The 16,241-nt window shown below is 41.2% G+C and overlaps 1 protein-coding gene across 1 annotated transcript in view; it reads left to right on the forward strand.

Annotated features, from left to right (window-relative positions):
* The window catches only part of FTO (FTO alpha-ketoglutarate dependent dioxygenase), a 199,595-nt gene that overhangs the window by 69,120 nt on the left and 114,234 nt on the right, over positions 1-16,241 (forward strand). Inside the window, exon 8 of the mRNA XM_069968450.1 lies at positions 8,024-8,148. Within this exon, the coding sequence (XP_069824551.1) occupies positions 8,024-8,148 (125 nt within the window). The remainder of the gene's footprint in view (positions 1-8,023; positions 8,149-16,241) is intronic.

Raw genomic sequence — 16,241 nt, forward strand, 5'->3', positions numbered from 1 at the left:
GTCCACTCTGTTTATGTATTGATTTTATCCTACCATATCGGCCCAATGGTTTATATGTACTTTTATACATTTTATTAAACCTACTTGGAATTTAGGTATACTTTGAGGACTAGTATCTTTCTACCATGAAGCACCACCTAGATGACACTGTCCAACGATGAAGTGAAGCAACAGTAAGAGGGTTGACAGTATCACTTTAAGGCCAGTGATCATCCAATAAATAAAAAAATGGTGTGTTGGCTGATCGCTTTTTTTTATAAAAGGATAATAAAAACCATTGTCAGCCACACATATCCTTATGTAATAGGACATGTGTGGCCGACAAATGATGGAAACAAAGGACCATAGAAATGATCCTAGGATTGATTGTGTGGCAATGCACATATAGATGAGCCTTGTAATACGATATTTGTGCCCATTTACATTGCACATTGACCCATCTTCTAGGGCTCTTAGTACCTGCTCTACTCTTAAGTACATTGGTGTATGGTGTAATCACTTCTATTAACCAAATGGAACAATATTTCCTTATGTCATTTTGGCTAATTGGAGAGTAGGCCTATCCCCCATATAGCTACATTGTCTGATGACAAATCAACTTTAAGGAGCTAAATGAACCATTCCATCAGTATGCATTGTGCAGTAGATGTATATATGTAGATCTCCTTAGATATATCACTATTACACTTTCTATTTAGGAAGCATAGACAATTGTCTAATTGTAGCAGTAGCTCATTTTTTTTCCATGCACACATTTGCTATTATGCAGATTTTATTAATAAACGCGATAATGGTCTTGTACCGCATACATTGTGGTGTAGGGTCAGTAGATTCTCTAGAGGTGAGACAGAGAAAGAGGCCTTGGAGAGAAGCTTTGTATGTATTCACAAAAGGCACCTATGCTCAAGATATGGTTCATACAACTTGTTTTTTAGCAAGTAGTCAAGGGGAATGAAGTCCCGATTTCCTATCAAACCAAAAAAGGCACTTGTTTTAGCAATCCGCTGCTAATGTACTGTACGTGAAAGATTTAAGACTTGCTGGAAAGATTTGCTTCTGTTTTATTAGGGCTGCCATTGAGAACGCAAGAGCAGAACTTGAGAGAGGTGCTTCGAGATTTCTTAATGGGCTGTCAGGGGCAAGACACCCGGTCTAGGTTTCGCCAGCACTCTTCCTGTGCATTAAAAGCAACAGGGGCCAAGCAGCGCTTACAGAAGTATGAATTACTTGATGCCTTCTCTGTTCCATATGGTCAGCCGTGTCTCAAACAATTAATCACTTACAGAATCTTTGCATTGGATTTAAGGTTTCAGCTGTACCTGTGCCAGTGGGGGCAGCTGAAGGGAGGGGAGACTGCGTAAGCATAAAATAGCAAGTTTAATAACACCGGGCGCCAAAGTCTAAGCAGCTGGCTTCTATAAACAACACTTCTCATCCCCGCCTCACCTTTACAATGCTATTATTTTATGTGATACTTACTTTGAGAAATATGAGAATATTTATATGCATGTGTGTAGTAATATCTATAATGATTTATGCTTGCATAGTTTTATACTCTGTAAATACATTAATGGTGCACTAATCCGGACTTTAGTAGCCAAAATGGCAACCTTTCGGAACGCAGAAAATATTTGCTTTAGTACACTTTTATACTTTGATACTAAAAGACCTCAAATCCCGTGTATAAGGTACAAATGGGTCTGAGGGGTTGTACATGGGTTATAACAGGAATATGTGGCCTATAAAGATAAGAAAATTTAGCCACATTTTTTTAAATTTATGTACTTGCTGTTTTTAACCATTTGGTTTAAAGTTTCATTTTAAAGGAACACTTGGAAAAAAAGAAAAATCCATTATGTTTTGCCTGGTAGAGGGCCTGAAGGGGCGGTTCATTGCATCTGCTTTTGGTGTTCCTGGAGTCTTACACTGCCTCCTCATTTCCTGCACTGGGCATAACACAGAATATCACTTTTTCCTGAAATATTCCTTTGGTAGTGATCCCAAGGCTCCAGCAACCAATATAAGGAAGAATTACCACTGGGACCCAAGTTATTAAAACTACCCTCTCTCTTTACAGTAAAAAAAAAATGTCTATCTCACCTGTTGATAAAAACTGATCACCCCTACTTTTAAACTAGCGGTCACAATAATTAATTTTATTAGAATTTTAGAATTTTCTACAGTTTTCTTACAAACTTTGCATCAAGTACTCTGTGTTGTGTACTGTAACGCTAGAGGTGCTGTTATGTTAAATTGTTTATTTCTACACATTACAACTCCTGATATTTTCAGTCTGAACCAGTAAGGCCATCTTTATTAAGAAAATACAATTTCTTAAGGACACATCCTGTTGACCTCTGATGCTGCCCTGTTAACCTTGTCTTTAAACATCAGGTCACCAGGGCAAGTCCATCTCACACAGGAAACAATTGAAAGAAAGTGTTGGCATTGTACAAACATTGCAAATAGCACACATGCCCTTATAACGCTAAGGCCTGATAAGGCTGTGCAAACCACAACTTAGAGAAGTGTTTGTTATCCACTCTGTTGACCTCTAGCCCCTGACTGTAAAATACCTCCATTAGCTCAGAATAGTAGGTGAAGGCTTCAGTCAACCCTTAGGGGAAGCATCGGTCAGAGAACTAGTACCTGTCATCAAGGCTCATAACATTTTGTATAATACGCTTCTGAAGTGATACGTAAACTCCTTAGACTGCCGCCAAGGCTCTGTGACATTCTGTTTGCACACCTACTAACTTTTTTTCCTCACTCTTTGAGGGTTATCTTTATTTGTCCTACCTGTTCCTGAAATCCCAAAGTTTAAAGATCGTAATCTAGTAGCCACCAGCGACATAGACAGTTTTTTTATTCAGATTTTTGGCAAATAAATGGTATAGTTTATATTATAATAATTAAAAAAAATGAGTTCCAACCTGTTTTAAGGTCTATGAATGCTATCATTTAGTAGAGACCCTTGCTATTTACTTACAGTGGATAAAAAATTTGATTTTGATGGATAGACACACATATCCACCATGTATGTATTTGACTTTTTTTTTTTAATTAATATAGTAACAGTGTCCTCAGGTCATATGAGGTGCTGCAGCTGAGCCTATACATGAATTGTGTGCAATATTAAAAAAAATTATGTTTTTATTCCATTTTGTGGTTTTGGGTGAAATTTTACTGTTTTCCCCTTTGACGCTGTACACTTTTCCTTAAGTAGTCAAATGGGTAGGGACTTCAAACAGGTGTAAATGCTAATCCCTAGTGGTGTTAATATGAGGCTGGGATAGCATACAGTAAATGGGGCTTGGTCAGTTGGGTGAATATGAGGTTGTGGGGGAAGAATCAGTCTTAGGTAGGTGTAAATACTGTATAAGTATTAGTAGACAGATGTGGCACTGTTTTTGGAAAGATTTAAGTACATTTTTCTTGAAACTGATCTTTTAAGAGAGTGTGATATCCTATAGAAGGGCAAAATATTATAATTGCAGGTCAGAGAAGCTACTATCCCAAATGGTAAAAAAAAGTGCTGTTTGGTAAATAGAATTCAAGTGACTCTTAGTTGTGATTCTGATGATTCTTGAGCCTGACCCTCTGCCCCCCTCCTCATGTGAATGAGAGAGATCAGTAGCGAGCTGCAGGAGTGCAGCTGCTATTCATAGAAATCTCTGAACTTTGCTGTTTGATGTCTCAGTACCATGATTAATGCTGTTTGCAGCATAGAGGAGGGGTTACTATGGAGATATATGAGCTCCATAAGTGTCACAGGTTATCCCTGTGTACGAGAAGGCAAACCAAAGTTGACTGTAGGCACTTAATGCTGTCCTATAGTATTTCCAGGTGCTAGGGGACATATAGGGGGAGAATTATCAAAGGGTGTACATTTTAGACTGGTGCAAACTACCCACAGCAACCAATCACAGCTCAGCTTAAGGCAGTGCTGAAAGGAAAGAGGAACTGTGATTGGTTGCTGTGGCCAGTTTGCACCAGTCTAAATTTTACACCCTTTGATAAATCTCCCCCATAGTGTGTGTGTGTGTGTGTGTTTAATTAAATGTAAAAAAAAAAAAAGAAAATCCAATGTATTTCATCTTCTGATTTTTGTCTACTATATGCCCAAATCCAGTACAAGACCTTATACAGTCATGTTAGAATAAACTAGAAAAGCTATGATGCTCGGGATGTGAGAAAGGAAAATTATTGAATGCCAAAACTGTCTTGGTTCTGATGGGTTAAGTGGGGTCAAAAAAGACGCTAGAAAAAACTTTTTCTCTTAGGTTATTTTAGTCCTTAATTCATTGCCATGTATAAATAGATTGGCATAGCTCAAACCATGGTATGTTTTTACTTTTATAGCATAGTAAAGTAAAATTAGGTTTGATATACTCTGCCATTTAGTACCACTTTAGCTATTGATCAGCTGTTCCGGAGGGTTTCCCGGGGCAAGTAGAATGGAAAACTGCAGTTCTGTGGAAACCATCATGATGCTATACAATGACCAAAGAAAGAGTGATTTATAAAGATCACAGGAAGTGAATACTAGTAGGTAATCCTTGTCAGGTATTGTGTCTGATGATAACAGCTGAGGCGTAGGTTTCTGGATTTTCCTCAGTAACTCATTTCATCCACTTTGACAGGTATGGCACATTATCTCACAGTAATAAAACATGGAGGAACATTGAGATCATCCAGCGGATGCCTCTTAAAGATGAAATATTGGCCGATTTAACCAGTATCACTAATCATAAAATGACTTTATATTATCCAATATATTAAAACTTCGTATAGTATATTATTTTTGTGTGCCGCTGACAAAATCTGTAGCCATTATTGATTCCGCAAAGATAGCTAGCTGTTTTTCTGGCAGTAATGGCTCAATATTCTCTCCTTGTTTCTGTGATTTAATTCAAGTGCATGTATCTTATACCTTTATATTCACTCAAACTTCTGTTTATATGGAACCTCTTAACTATTGGATTTTTCCTGCAGTTTTTTATGTCCTTGATTTTGTGGATCTATGTTCCTCCTTTTCCTATAGAAAACCCTATATTCTTGAAAATTGCTGAACTGTTTCTCCTTTGCTCAAAATGTTACACTACCAACACTGACCCAACCTTATTATATATTTCTTGTCTGAGGGTATGTTCACGCAACTTTTTTGAGGTGAAAATTCTGCCATATTTTGATAATTATAGACATCATTATTTACAACCGAATGTACCATCAATACAATACAGAAATGCAGGCGATTCCCGCATACAGTGCCGTTCTTTTTCCGGGCACCGACCAGGGGCGAAGCACTGCGGACAGGCCAGCCCTCCCCCAGTGGGATAAAACCCTCGCCCCTCTATGATGCAGTTCCATTTATTCTAATGGAGCCACCTTATAGAGGCGCGGGGGTATCCTCCCACTGGGGGCGGGCCAACGTGCCTTCAGTGCTTCACCCCTGGCTGGTGCCCGGGAATAGAACAGCGCCATAAGCAGGAACTGGGCTGCAGTTCAAAAAAAACCCACTGCACCAGCTTCCCCGCACCAGCGTTGTTCTATCCTTGTGCAGAACTTAAAGCGAATGTACTGATGGTACATTAACTTTAAAGCATTCCTCTCATAAATGCATAGAAACATCGTAGATGCGGAATCACCGTTTGGTCCTCCCTCTGTGCTCCTGAGTGGAGACCCTGCTAAAATCAATATACAATAGACTGTACCCCTGTGCCAATGTATATATGCCATTATGGTATAAGCTAGCTCCTAAAATGATGTCTTTCAATATAGCTGAAAAGTATTGTGAAAGTAAAAAAGCAGAATACTCTGTATTTCTGCATAAATTTGGCCTAAAACTACATCAGATGTTCACTGAAGTTCCCAAAGTAGATCGAGAGAATCAAACAAACCAACCAACCAAAATATTGGATTTTGTCAAGAAAATGGACTGATATCTGAATGGCAAAAGTATGTGAACCTCTGCTATCAGTGTCTGAAACATAAGCCCCATTTGCAGCATTAACTGCACCTAATGGTTTCTTCTAATTGTTAAACCTCCAGCACATCAGCTTGGAGAAAAGTGTACACCATTCCTCCATACAAAACAGCTTCAGATTTCAGGGCTTTGAATTGAATTCCAAAACTTTAAAGTAGTATTCTGGACCAAAAATCTTTTGATATAGTGCTACCCTTATATAAAACGCATCTTATTCTTAACTCATGACACTCCACGGTGTCCTCCTGTGATGTCTCGGCAGTGACAGCCTGCTCAGCCAATCTCTAGTGGCAACCCTGTCCTGTCTCATTCAGCGATTGGCTCAGCAGACTGTCACTGCCAAGGTGACGGCAGCAGGGGAAGTTTTTTGTTTTATAACATTTTTAATTACCAGAGTACCTTTAACTCTATTCTTCTTTAACCGTTCTTTGGTAGAGTAACATGTGCTTTGGACCTTTGTGTTCCTGCAAGACTCCTCTTTTCTAGAGATTAAAATGACTCCGTACCCACAATCTGCCCTCCCCAAACCACTTTCAGATGGCTGTTTTTAATCCAAGGGTTCATTCGGCAGGGGGTCCATTCGGCAGGTGATGCAGTTATTGTCCTAAAAAACAACTTTTAAACTTGCAGCCCTGTGTCAAATTGGCGTGGCCTAGAGTATCTATGCTCTAACCTTGCACCACCTCTCTGTCCCTCCTCCCCGCCCTCTTCATTAGGAATGCCCCTTGGCAGCATTTCTCCTATTCCTCACTTGTCTGAACACTGCACAGGTGCCTATCCAACTCATGTGCAGTGTTCACACAGGTGATGAATAGTAGCAAACTTGCCTGGAGTATTCCTAATGATGAGGAGGGCGGGGAGGAGTTACGGAGAGGTTGTGCCAGCCTAATGCACAGACACTCCAGACCAAGCCAGTTTGGCACAGGGCTGCAAGTTTAAAAGTTGTTGTTGTTTTTTTTTTACAATAATTGCATCATCTGCCAAACGGACCCCATCACAGATCTTGGATTAAAAGCAGATATCTGACGGTACAAGCAGTTTGGGGAGGGCATATTGTGCTTACAGAGTCGCTTTAAGCTCACAGCCCACATGCAAAAAATCAAGCCCAAACCATGATACTACTGTCAACATGTTTCATAGATGGTATAGATTTTTTATGCTGCAATGCAGTGTTTTTCATTTAATGGCTTCTCATTTAATCCTCTAGTGACCACCCATACATGTTTTGGTGGCAGCTGAGCGGTCACTGAATAGATAGTGGTCCCATCCCCACAGGTTAACCATCTAAATGCCAGGATCAATAGTGATCACAGCATGTACAGGGGGATTTGATGTGTTTAAGCAATCGAATGGGAAACTTTAAAAAAAAGTGTAAAAAGGAATGTAAATAATGTTTTGGAAAATATTTAAAAAATCATAAGAATTATTCCTCCTTTTCCCATTTGTCAAATAAAAACATGTTAATCATAAATAAATAAACAAATGTGTTTGCGATACCCACATGCCGAATAACTAAACCTTTTTGGTTCAGAAAAAAAATCACAATATTGATCTCGCACATTAAATGGCATTTTTTAGGGCAACAGGGGGAGTTTTTTTTTTTTATTAAAATTTTTTTTGAGGGACTCAGCAAAACATTAATTTTTAGCCTAGGGCCGGAATACCTTTTAAAAAGTGATGGAATAATAATTATTTTAACTAGGTTTTTATGTATCGGATTATAAAAATAACTAATTTATATTATAATTTATTCATCATTATAATTTATATAAAATAGTGTGTCTATTTCTTAAGTAACTTTGGTTACAAAAGAGTTAAAACATACTATTTTATGGCTTGTTTTATGTGATGCATATATTGACTAAAGTCCAAATATATGGTGGCCATTTTCAGTCATCATTTCCCGTATTGATTAAATGGCAAACATGCAATAGTAATAATGAAAATATATTGATTTACTGTCCTCATTTGCCTATGAGCTTTTTATTAATTTTACGTGTTTCCCCTTCTTTCCCCCTTTATTTAATTGCTGCACAGACCAGCCTAGTGCTAGAAGAGCTTGAAAAAGACTCCTGGACTGGGGAAGACAAGTATAAAATACTACGGTGTATCATGCCATTACTAGTAGAGCGCCAGGACCTGCGGCTTGAATGGAGAAAGAGGTAAGACTGATGCTGAAGAATAAGAATGAAATTTAATCTACATAGTAATGTTATGACTCTACACTCTAAATGGAGATCTATATTTGAGCTTTTTTAAAGATGACAACTGAAAAGACGTTATCAGGGATTGTCTACTAGAATGATATTATTGGAAATGATGGCTATACAAGTGACAGCGATTAGATAATAACTCCTTAGAGTTGACTACGCTGTCAGCAGAATACATGTGTAATTTATGAAGGCCTGTAAATAAACCACTGACTAGGATCACAAGCGTCATGACAGGATTCTAACATAGCGTTGTTTATTAAAGCTGCCTGATCTAAAACTTCCACATTTCTGCAGGGTTAAAGGATTTATCCAGGATTTAAAAGGAAAAAAAACAAAACATAGCTTTCCTCCCTCAACAGCTCTACCATTGCCATTGGTTGTGTGTGGTTTTACAACTTAGCTCCATTAAGTTCAATGAAAGTAAGCTGCAATACCACACCCAAACTAAGTACTAGAGTGGCGCTGTTTCTGAAAGAAAGCAGGGCTGTGGAGTCGGTAAGCCGCAGCTCCGACTCAGACTCCTAAATTTTAGCAGGACCGACTCCGACTCCTGCTCCTTCATAAATGGCCAGTCATATACCAGGGGAGTTATTATCACACTGGCTCAGCAGCTTCTCCATAATGTCCTACATGATCCTGGGGCGATTTCTGAGGGAATAAGGAAAGCAGCTTCTCCTGTGTGTGCAGTGGATGCAGCTAGTCTCCAGCCTCCATGTCCTGAACTACTCATAACTAGACTAGAAGGAGCAGGTGGTCTTTTCCTGCTGACAATCTTCAATGTTTCTAACTAAATATTCACCTTACACACAGAAACACTGCTAACAATGCCAGATCCCTGTAATATAGAGTTCAGCCATAGTGATATAGAGGGGAGTCACGCATAGTGATATAGAGGGGGCACACCATAGGGTGCACACACACACTCACACACAGCCTGCTGCAGCCATAGCATACACACACAGCCTGCTACAGCCATAGTACATATACACAGCCTGCTGCAGCCATAGCATACATACACACACAGCCTACAGCAGCCATAGCATACACACACACTGCAGCCATAGTACATGCACACACACACACATACACAGCCTGCTGCAGCCATAGCATACACACACACAGCATACTGCAGCCATAGCATATACACACACACACACACACACACACACACAGCCTGCTGCAGCCATAGCATACACACAGCCTGCTGCAGGCATAGCACACACACACACACACAGCTGCAGCCATAGCACACACACACACACACACACACACACACACAGCTGCAGCCCTAAAACACTGAAGAAAAACACCACATTGGGGTCAGAGGTTCCTGCTACACTACTTATGTCTTCTCCTCCTCTATCTTACATAGGATATCTTCATATTACACTGCTGCTCATATACAGTCATCCAGCATCCAGGAAGAGACCAGCACAGATCTCCCCCCACACAATAGACTTTACCAGCTCAGAAACAAACTGCCTAAGGGTGCCTTCACAACTACCGGATCCGCAGCAGATCTCATGCTGCGAATTAGCAGCAAGATCCGCTGCGGATCCAGTCCCATTAATTTCTATAGAGCACATATTCGCAGCGGGATTGACATCACGCTTTGAGTATGTGCTTTAACCCCCTGTCGCCCGCAGCCCTGCCGCCTGCAGCCCCGCCACCCCACCTCTGGAATCATACATTACCTGCTCTGGTGACACGGCTGCATGTCAGGCTGACATGCAGCCGCGTCGCCAGAGCAGACAATGTATGATCTCGGCGGCAGGGCTACAGGCGGCGGGGCAGCGGGCAACGGGGTTAAAACACATACTCAAAGCGGGATTTCAATCCCGCTGCGAGTATGTGCTCTATAGAAATGAATGGGATTGGATCCGCAGCGAGTCCGGTAGGTGTGAAGGCACCCTAAAAGTTACTGACAACTTTTCCTCGACCACCCTTATCTAATAGGGCCAGTGTCCTATTAGAATGTTGCTCATAATATATATTGATAAGCAAAACTTATAAAATTCATATCAAAACTCAATTTTAAATTGTTCTAAGATTTTTTTTTTAAAGCTGGACTCTAAACCACGACTCTAATCTTGGACATCCTCTTTAAAGGAGAAGTCTGTTAAAAAAATTAAATAAAATACAGACTGGGTGAGGGAACATAATAGAATGCATACCTACCCATCTCCATGCCCCCCACTAGGGATGGTCCGAACAGAGTTCAGTTCGGGTTCGTACGAACCCAAACCCTCGGTAATGATTCCCGCTGTCTGCCTGCTCCGTGCAGCGGGCGGATCCAGCGGTAGGACCGCCTGGAAAACTGGGATACAGCCATAGCCATAGGCTGTATCCCAGTTTTCCAGGCGTTCCTCCCGCTATATCCGCCCGCTCCACGGAGACAGCGGGAATCTGATGCCTAGCGTTCGGGTTCATACGAACCCGAACCTCGGCAGGTTCGGACCATCCCTACCCCCCACAGCTCTGCATCACCACTCTTGGATTCCCTCTGGTCTCCTGCATACTGCCGCAACATCACAACCTAGTGGATGGATTGCCCGCTCAGCCAGTCACTGACTGGAATGGGACAGTGCTGTAGTCATTGACTGGCTGAGTGGACAATCCATCAGCCTGGTCAGGTACTGCGTGGACAATCCATCAGCCAGGTCAGGTACTGCGTGGACAATCCATCAGCCAGGTCAGGTACTGCGCGGACAATCCATCAGCCAGAGTCGTGACTTGTAACGTAGCAGGAAGCGGGGGGGGGGGGGGATTAGTTTGAGTGGCTGCTAGAGAACCAGTGATGCTGCGCTGCAGGGACTTGGGCACTGGTAAGTATACATTCTTTATTATGTTCCCCCCACCCCCTGCATTGCATTGGATTTTTTATTTTGAATGGACTTTTCCTTTAACGTGATACTGTCACCTCCTTTCTGCTACACAGTTGTAAAGCCTAAATTCTGCAGTTTTCATACCTTTACTTTATAATAGATTTTTTGGTGCTTGGTCCAGTGGAAAATGCTTCTTATTGTTAGTGGTTTGTGCCACCTGGGCGGGCCTTCATGTCCACAGCACCACTTATCCCTGCCCACATCAGCACCATAGGCCTATGGCTATATTTATGTTTTCCAGGACTCCCTAGGGTCGCCACCAACGTCTGCAGATGCAAGGAATAAAATGATGAGCATTCGGGTTCAGAGATCCTTGCCAAACCTGAACAGTTTGACAGGTCCCCTCAACATTAGTTATGGTCTCTATGCTCTTGAGAATACTGGGAGATTCATAAATCTATTTTGATGGCATCTATGAAGGTGCCATTCTGGAGAAGCTGGACTATCTGCGCAATCTGAATGAGCTGCAGGTACTCCCTAATACAATCAATTATGCTAAGTGCACTAGCAAAATGAAAGAAGAATCAGGAAGGATAAAACAAGTTAATGTGACTACTACCCAACCATTCCACTTTTGGGGGTTGTCCTGCTGTTGCCTCTTCAGTGCAAATTGAAATTGATTTACAGTCACTTTTCCTTCCTAAGTGGACACATTGATATCCCACAAGTTGAACTGACTTGTTTTTTCCTTGTTTGCACCTTTTAGACCTAGTTGTCTTCACCTTTGTAAGTTAAAGGGGTTATCCAGGATTACAAAAAGCACAGCTACTTTCTTGCAAAATAGCACCACACTTCCAATTCAGCTCCATTCACTTCAGTGAAGCTGAGCTGCAAAATCACCCAAACTGAGGATAAGAATTTTGCCGTTACTAGAAGAATGCAGCCATGTTTATCTGAGTTCTGCACAAGAACTACAAGAGGGTATGACTCTTTTCTCCATAGGCCCCATAGCAGCCTCTGCCAGTATGTACTATATGTATCTATAATGAGGAGTCGTCTGATTGTGGCCTATGTGGCCCCAGTGCAGAGCCTTATCTAATATTGTATATAGACATTAGAATATAGAAAGTGATGCATTAGGCACACATAAAACAGACCAATAAACATTTGTATATTACAACAGTGTAATGGTCCGTGAATGATCATGAAATGGAATTCTGATGCATCCTGAACACATCAATCTCCGTCACCATTATCTTGTAAAAATGAGCCTGTTGATTAGAAGGGTTCTCATTTCTATTTATCTTAACATCTTAACATTCTCAAAAGTGCAGATTATTCCCAGCCCAGAGTGTTTGCTTGAATTACGCATCTGAAATTGAAGCTATGGCCTTGAAAGAGATAAGAGAGCAAATAATTATTACCCATCATGCACCTGAACAGAGTATCAGAATACTCCTTAATGGTGCGTTCACATCTACAGGATCTGCAGCTGATTTTCTGCAGCAGATTTCATTTAAATAACTGAACACAGCATCAAATCTGCTGCAGATCCTGTAGGTGTGAACGCACCCTTAGGGTATGTTCACACTTACCGGATCTGCAGCTGATTTTCTGCTGCGGATCTGCAGCAGATTTCATCCAAATAACTAAACACAGCATCATATCTGCACCATTAAATCTGCTGTGGATCTGCTGCAGATCTGCTGCGGATCCTGTACGTGTGAACGCACCCTTAGGGTACAAACACACACACCGTATATGCAGCAGATACGCAGCAGATCTGCAGCAGATTTAATGGTGCAGATTTGATGCTGTGTTCAGTTATTTAGATCTAATCTGCTGCGTATCTGCTGCTTATCTGCTGCTTATCTGCTGCAGATGGTGTGGATTCGATCTAAATAACTGAACTCACCATCAAATCTGCTGCAGATGCTGGACGTGTGAACACATCTTAATGACATTATTTATCTTCTAAACTTATACATTTTTCCTAGTTTTCCACAGTATATGCTTTGATCTGTAATTTAAAATAAAATGCACAGAAAGACTTCCTGTAAACTGGCGTCCATGTTTGGCAGTTGGGCATCAAGTGAGTATGGAAAACCGGGCTCACTCTATACCTGGCAGGTTCCGGCTGCTGTATGGATTTTACACCTGCTGGTAATGACCATCATCAGTGATTTAAAGGGGTTGGCCACTTTATAGTAATATAGTTCAGTGTACAGTATAAGTAAGTGTACTAACTGCATGTACTGACAGCAGCTCCTTGTCTACCCTATAGACCTAAAATCAGACTCCTCTCCTCCTGTGCTGTCCTGCTCTGTGGCCAGTCTGTCCATAAGATGGACGACATGGAGGAACATGTGACTATGCTCCGCCCCCCCCCCCCAGTTTCCACCACTGAGCCTGTATATGCCTATGGAGGATGCTGGGGGGCGGAGCATAGTCACATGCTCCTCGATGTCAGCCATATTATGGACAGGATTCCCTCAGAGCAGGACAGCACAGACTGGAGGAGGGGAGTCAGATTTTAGGTCTATGAGGCACACAGGGAGCTGCTGTCAGTAAGTGCAGTGAGTACAGTTACTAATACTGTACACGGAACTATTTTACTATAAAATGGCCAACCCCTTTAACTGCCTCAATAAATAGCAATAAATCAAAGCATTTAAACATCCTTGATGACTAGTTGGGATCTAATGTGCCAACTGATTGTAAAGACAGCCCATGGCTTCTGCTCAGTCTTAAGGCCCTATTACACGGAACGATAATCTTCCTGTGTAATAGAAGGCAATGATCAGCTGACATGAACGTTGTCGGCTGATCGTTGCAGTCGTTTGTCTTTCAACAAATTGAAAGACAAACGACTGTGATAACAGAGATCTGGAATAGGAGCGGTGGCAGCAGACTGCCGCCATCCTCTATGAGCTGCCCAGACGATTTAGCGATCACCTGGGTAACCCCCCTGCACCTCTTTGCGATACCCCTGCACTCACCCACTCTGGTGGCAGCGAGTGGGGAACGACGAGTAATCAGAACTCGCAGCGCTCGTTTGCTCCTCCAGTCACCCTGTGTAATAGGGGCTTTAATGCCTGCCGTGACTCATCTGCTGATACAATCTCCCTATAGCAGACTATACCAGTGGAGCGGTGATCTAATAGATACTTATCTTCTAAGGACAATAGCAATATAAGGGGCTTTTTTGAAGGATTCCAGATTAATTAAAAAAAAGTTTCAGTGAACGCATGAATATTTGTGAGACAAGCCCTTTAAATGTAATTTAAATTTTTTTACTAAATACACTTATAATAAAGGTGAATCATAGCTAGCATATTTGCACAGTTTGGTCAGATCTTGTGGTATGTCCACCTGTGACTTACAGGTATGTGTTTCTGAGGTCATGAGAACAAATTTTCCAAAGTTGCTAAAATAACTGAAGGATGTTCTGTAGAGGGGAAAACATGCAGAGGTTGGCCAGTGCTTGGATACTACACAAAGGATCTAATGTCACATCATTATGTTAAAACGTTCTTTACAACTTGAAGTACGTTGGATAAATAGGCTGAAGCAGACTTGTTAAAAGAAGCAGGCCATAACTTCCTCATTATGCTCAGTGTGTTTATAGTAGATAACAGTAGTCTGACAGACATATCGCCCAACTGACTATGTGACCCTTCCTTGGCCTGCTTTGTAACCTGCAGAAAGGACATATACAACAGCAGGATGGTCAACAGCTGGTAACGTAACATATGCCCTCTTTAAATGAAATAATTTCATACAACCAAGAAACTATATTCCTAGTGGGATTACTTACTGTGTAGAGAAATGTGTTGTTCTTGTGTAAATGTGTAGACAAATTTCTACTTTATAGTGATAGCAGTTCTGCCAACCTTTAGAAGTAAGGATGGTCCGAACCTGCCGAGGTTCGGGTTCGTATGAACTCGAACGCTCGGCATCAGATTCCCGCTGTCTGGCCGCTCCGCGCAGCGGGTGGATACAGTGGGAGGACCGCCTGGAAAACTGGGATACAGCCTATGGCTATGGCTGTATCCCAGTTTTCCAGGCGGTCCTACCGCTGTATCCACCCTCTCCACGGAGCGGGCAGACAGCGGGAATCATTGCCGAGAGTTCGGGTTCGTACGAACCCGAACCTCGGCAGGTTCGGACCATCCCTATTCAGAAGCATTTACATTCATATTAAGCACATGGAATATTATATGCCGTCAGTATGTGTACATGTGGGACAAATGCAAAAGATGGCACACTGCAAAAATGGTTTAGGAATGGTGACAAAGGAACATGACAAAAGGTTTGAGAGTTTAGATGGGTAATTTCTTCATGTGACCAACTTCTAGGTGCCAGATACTATGGACAACTGTGTCAGAACAGTTTTGGTGGAAGCTACAAAATATTAAGTGGTCTTAATGTTATGGTTGATCAGTGTGTATTTGTCTATAGATATATTTACATAGACTCCAGTGTTTCTTCTTTTTACATCTATGCAGATCTTGAAGGTATCCAAGTGTTGATTGCATGGCCTGCATCTTATTTGACAAAGATGTTTTTTTAGTCCCAGTGTATTGAAAACACAAGAACTTGATGAAAGAATGATAAGTGGGTAAAGAGTTTTTAGCAGACAAGAGAGATTAGGTTCTCTGGACAGGTTTAGCCAAGAACAAAGGAGATTGAGAGAAGATAAGTGTTTAAGAATGTTTAAAGGGGAGGTACATAGAATCAACACACAGATCGGATGTGTACATCTCAGTATTTTGTATAGCCTTAGGCTTACATAGGTAGACTCAAGAGTATGGTATGGTATTTTGTCATCCTTTCTGTAGGAAAAACAAGGTTACATTTTTGTGTATAGTTATGTGTATAGTTCAAAGTGCAGCCAGAACTACATATCAGCCAATGATAACGCCGAGAAAGTCCTTCTAATGTTGCCGTTCTCCAGAAATGAAAAACTTCCTTAGGTGAAAAGAAAAAGAAAACCCAAATAAAATCACTGTTAGTATTAAAATAAAAATTACACCATCTGCAAAAATATTTATAAACATACTTTTAGAATATCAAATTTTCCCATAATTCTCTACATAAAAATGTACAGTCTATAGCTGTTTTTAAGAAACTCTAAAGTTTCAAGCTTAAACACAACTTTTTGTCCATCATGTGCTCTTATGAGCTTGGTCGGGCAGATATGAGCTTGTGAGGGCT

The sequence above is a fragment of the Dendropsophus ebraccatus genome, chromosome 4 (genome assembly GCF_027789765.1).
Source record: "Dendropsophus ebraccatus isolate aDenEbr1 chromosome 4, aDenEbr1.pat, whole genome shotgun sequence".
In the NCBI taxonomy this organism is placed as follows: Eukaryota; Metazoa; Chordata; class Amphibia; order Anura; family Hylidae; genus Dendropsophus; species Dendropsophus ebraccatus.